Source organism: Panulirus ornatus, chromosome 21, assembly GCF_036320965.1.
Source record: "Panulirus ornatus isolate Po-2019 chromosome 21, ASM3632096v1, whole genome shotgun sequence".
Lineage (NCBI taxonomy): Eukaryota > Metazoa > Arthropoda > Malacostraca > Decapoda > Palinuridae > Panulirus > Panulirus ornatus.
Window position 1 is genome coordinate 6,079,848 of NC_092244.1, and position 5,306 is coordinate 6,085,153.

Here is a 5,306-nt window from a genome sequence, read left to right on the forward strand (position 1 = left end):
GTTCAATTATTGTTCATCAGGCAGCTGGGAGCGGGTTTCCTGACGCTGGGTCGGCTAACAGCGACGGTGGGGTGCTGGGGTCGGCTAAGCAGCGACAGATGCAGGGGGCCCCAAACAAAAACAAAGGGAGGTTTTTGAAATTTGACGGTTGCACATAAATACACGACATTTTCTACACGACAATACAAATAACTACACCATTCTATGGTTATGAAACAATTACACGCAAATGCAGGAGGTGATCTTGTTCAATTGACGATATAAATGCTTTAAAATAAGAGACTGCCTGACACCCCTACTGGTAGCAGCAGTTACGTGGGTCTATAGCTCTTAGCTTTAGTAGCCACGAGTAGCGAGAAGGAACTTGTGCCATGTATGAGCATTTAGGTAACGAAACGCCTGCCAACAATAAACATTCAACGTTGAATGTGTAAACCAATGAATAGACATACGAGAAAAATAAACAGTAAAATACTAGGCGTAAAATTCATTTAACCAGAAGTATCAGATTTTCTGTAACACATTCTTAAACCTTGATGTATAGTAAGGTAATGCTATCATGCTATTGGTTAAATATCAGGTCAATACAAAATTATCAGTGTACTATTAATCACACAGCAGAAGATCCAGGAAATGTTGGTAATGTTTCCCGATTTTCTTATATATATATATATATATATATATATATATATATATAAATATTATATATAAATATCACATGTATAGAAAAAAGTACGTTAAACAATATCATATATAAATAAAGTGCGATTTAACTTCATAGCACACACATATATATATATATATATATATATATATATATATATATATATATATATATATATATGAGCTATTCAATCACGAACTCAGACGCAAAGTAATACGAAAACTACACACACCGAAGTTATTAACAACAAATACACACCCAGAAATATACACTAGATCACCGAATATTCAACACGGAACGAATATGAACACCAAGTACAGAGAAAGCCACAAATACTAGCTACATATGTTACAGGTCAGTAATAATGTACGAACACGGTACTGAAATTTCATGTAAGAGCCATATATGCAGTGAGAGCGTGTATGGTCTTCGAATTATCTTGAAAACTTTAAAGGTGTTAAAGATTATTGGATTATATATAACTCGACGTTGACGGCCTCTGTGACCCTGGGCAAACAACCCAAAATTACCAACCAATATTATGTCTTCTGGTCTTTTATATATATAGTAAACACCACAAGGGAGTATCACACAGAGATAATAATCAATAAATTTTTTGAGCACATTACTAGCAATAAACAGATATTTAAGATTTCCAATATCCTCTGTAATCCTCTTCACTGTTGATCATAATATTTCAAAAAGCTTTACAGCCAACTTCCTTGTCACACGTTACTTCAACTGAGCACTAAATGTAGGTTTTGGCAGTAAAGACGCCAACATGCAGTTGTAGAAAGTTAACAAACATTCAACACTTTGGGCCTGAAGACGGAAGATTAACATTTCAAGACCCATAGTAACTTTACACAGATTGTCGCAAAGTGTCTTTGACGAGGACAGCAGTGGAGTTTGCTTCACAAAACAGGCTCATAGCCGAGCCATTGCAGCTTTCTAGTGAAACTCTGGTGAAACTTGTATATGCGATATAAGCTTAGTCACACTGATGGTTCATATGCTGGCCTTTGCCTTCTATTCTTTTATTAGTGGGGACCAGAACATACTCCAAACTCTGCACCAGAGTTAACTTCACACTTGGGGAGGATCCTGGCGTATATATTGGTCCGATTCGTTCTTTGTTAGATTCTGGCTTGGCGTCCATGTTTGTGCGGGGAGCTGTTCTTTGTTTAGAAAATGGCTGCCACGACGGGTCACGTGACGGGAAACGAAGCCCCGCGCTCGCTGATTGGCTGCTGAATATGACGTCATCGGAGAAAGCCAACAACAAGCTCACTCGCTGTCTCGCTCCAGACCCCAGTCAGAAGAGAGACATAAGAGAGAAAGGATGTACCGAGTGGCGTGACCCGCACTCCAAGTATTTCCCCGTCCAAGGAGAGAGACACTGTGATGTTATTGGGAAGTTTACCATCCTAAAAGTCAGTGTAACGACGGTCAATACCAAAGAATACAAGAAGCACCTTCCTCCTACTTGGCTGTGTCGACAAGTGCCAGAATTACTAGTCCTCGTCTGTTGATCAGAGACTGATCCGCAGCTGCCTCTCGACCAAGACTTGCACATATTCAAGTCAAGTGTTCATGACGTGTTGCCCAAGTCTGCCGTCAACCTGTTGATCTCTCCCAAGTGTCTCCACGAATATGAGATTAGAGATTTCGTCGGCGGCCAATTTCCTCGTCGATTTGGCACGCTTAAACAGTAGTGGTTTGTCAGAGGAGCAGTTGGATAAGTTCCGTGAGAATGTATGTGATATTCTACTACGGCACTACACCGACCATTGGTTCCCCGACCAGCCAGTCAAGGGCTCAGGCTACCGTTGTATCAGAATCAACGGGAAACTGGATCCACTCATCGCCAGGGCGGGCTTCATGATGGGATTAGCGGTGTCATTCCTAAGATCCCTCTTTCCTTCCGAACTCACGATGTGGGTGGATCCCATGGAGGTGGCCTACCGCATTGGCGAGAACGGCTCCATCTGCGTCCTGTACGAGAAACCGCCACCGAAGTCCACAACACCCCCTCCCACCGAGACCAAGTCCCCTGTGAAGGCGCTGCCGCAGCCACCACCTCAAGAGTCCTCATCACCGCCGCCCGCCCTGCCCCAGCATCACCATCTCCATGTCCAGCATCACCATCATCATCACCATCATCACTTCTCGCCGTCCAAGTCCGTCGTACTCTCCTCCCCTCTCCACCAATCCCCGCCCCTGTCTCCGGTGACAACCCAGCAGCAGCAACAACAATTTCAACAGTCAGCGGCGACGGCCATGCAGTTGGGTATGCTCTTTACGGGCGCTAAGGATGGCGGAAACCTGGTCAAGTGCAAGGAATCTCTTCGGGGAGGGTTAGAGGCGCGGCCTCTACATATGGACCGGCTCTTCGTGTCCAGCTGAGCCCACCTCGTGACAATTCTTGTGATCTCATCCACGCCAACAGTTGAAAGTACAATCAGGGACCAACAGGTGATCGAGACAACGCGGGGACACCACCACCCGCAGCCATGAAAAGGGTCGGTAGTTGTACTAGCGTCTTACCGACTGAAGTCGCCCTATCACAACGGGAAAATTCTAAGATTATTTGTAAACATTAATATTTATGTACATAATGAGCTATATTATATAATATACCTATTTAGTGTTGTGGTACGAGTGTTTGGTCGTCGAGACGCCTGTTTGACCACCGTAACCATCATGGGATGAAGATCATTGCTGCTGCTCTGATGCTGACCATTGCATGCCTCCTCGTACTTACCCACGCCCTAACCCTGTAGCACGTAGCTGTGGTTCTACTGGCCCGGCACGAACCGCCCTCTGGGACCAGGAATCGCATCGGTTCCGTCTATTCCAAGTCCCCTGGTGTGGTTCAGGGCTGATGTACCTAAGCGACCATGGCGAGCTGGGGGGTTGGCGTTGAGCAGCGGGTCTTTCTACTGGACGAGTTGGGAGGGCCGCGAGCCGCTCCTGCAGCGGCTCGTGTAGGTGGACGCGGTGGTGAAGCTGTGATAGAACAGCCGCCGTCTGCCTGGCTCTGGCACAGCGAGAAATCCCAGTTCACCCTATAACTGAAAAAAATTACTTTTTTCAGATGGTACAAAGTCAAGTTTTTAAAGTGTCTGTGATTTAATTCGGTCGCAGTATTTTATTTTCATTTTATGGAAATCTTCTAGCTCAGTTCATCATCAATGTTTAGCTTTAGCGACAATTTTTTTTGCTTTAAGCAATTCATGGGTAGTGATAATTGTGTACATTTTTTCCTTGTTGGTGCATGCTTAACTTGTAATATATGCCTGTATAAAGCCTATTTTGTTCCACAAAACGTCTAATTTTACTAGAAAATCGTTTTGTACAGTATAAATAAAATGTCCAATGCATTGAACTTCTTGGTTTTTCTTCACCACTCTTGGTTGAGGTCGTACCAGAGGCCAGTGGTGAAGTTAAGCTCGGTTTTAAGCTCGAACAGGCTGTGTTAAAACTTGGTTTCATTAAAAAAAAAAAAAAAAGCTCCCAGAAATGTTTAAAATTGTCTCACTAGTACTGATGAGGCCTATTTTTTATAAAATCCTCCTTTTTTTCTTCTTTAATTGAGTGAAGTGATGGCTTAGAAGAGAAACCTACCATTTTTTCCCCAATATAAAAAGTGATTGTAGTGTTGTGCAGTTAGGGCGACTATTGTGATGTGCTCTCTAATGAGCGTAGCTTGGACGATGAGAACTGAAATATCAAATGTGTTAATTTTTAAGTTGCTAGTCAATGAAATTTTTTCCTTATTTTATCAGGTGAGTGGAAACATACCATGTGATATGAGTACAATTTATTTGAAAATATTATGAAGTGAAAATACAGAGAACTTAACATGAGAAATGGCTATATTTTTCACAAAAACCTTAAGATGACATCCCTCTGAATTAGCTATTGGTGTAGAGAAGTGGCTACTGCCCTTCAGTGCTCTTAAAGGGGTACGATTTTCACTTGAATACTTAAGGTAAATCACTGAAATATTAAAACTGGTACATTTGCCAGAAACAGAAAAGAAGCCCCAGAGTAACTGAATTTACTTGGGGTTATATTTACTATAGTCATGTTCAGCAATCTAAGAAGATTCCTTGAGAATCTGTTTCACAGAAACACGTAAAGAAACATAAGTTAATGAATCTTGGTACTCCTGAAATACCACTGGTCTGTTTCATAGGTTATCGTAAAAATTCCTTATACTTCTGTAAATCTATGAGAACAGCTAAGTCTAGGAACTAATCAAAGGTAAATAACAGCTCCGAGACGGAAATTAGATTAACTTAATATTACTTCATAATAGCAACATGGATAACAGAGTATGGTGGGTTTTTACTTTATCTAAATCAAAAAGTATGAGAAATTCATGGAGTGGCCAAAACGGAAAAGGCTTTGAGAAATTAGAAAGGTAACCACATTCTTACACTGGAAAAGGTTTGATGTTGGAAATGGGAAAATATCGTTATACTGAGAAGAATGGAAGTCTATTTTTGTCCAAAACTAAAGAAGGCGCCTGATCTCAAGCCTTTAAGAGAATGGTGATTCTTTTTTTATCCCTCATGTTTATTAAAGTTGCAATGAAAATTTACATCTAGTAGTGGCTTTGAGGTTACTTGCTCGT

General features: G+C 41.7%; 1 protein-coding gene across 1 annotated transcript; it reads left to right on the forward strand.

The window, feature by feature from the left end:
• The first annotated feature begins 1,797 nt into the window (after positions 1-1,797).
• On the forward strand, positions 1,798-4,052 carry LOC139756314 (uncharacterized). Its single transcript, XM_071675615.1, has one exon. The coding sequence runs from the start codon at positions 2,318-2,320 to the stop codon at positions 3,068-3,070; it is 753 nt and encodes a 250-aa protein (XP_071531716.1). The 5' UTR covers positions 1,798-2,317; the 3' UTR covers positions 3,071-4,052.
• Positions 4,053-5,306: the final 1,254 nt, after the last annotated feature.

Coding starts and splice junctions, on each gene's coding strand:
- LOC139756314 (XM_071675615.1), top strand. CDS start 2,318: ATGAGATTAGAGATTTCGTCGGCGGCCAATTTCCTCGTCGATTTGGCA.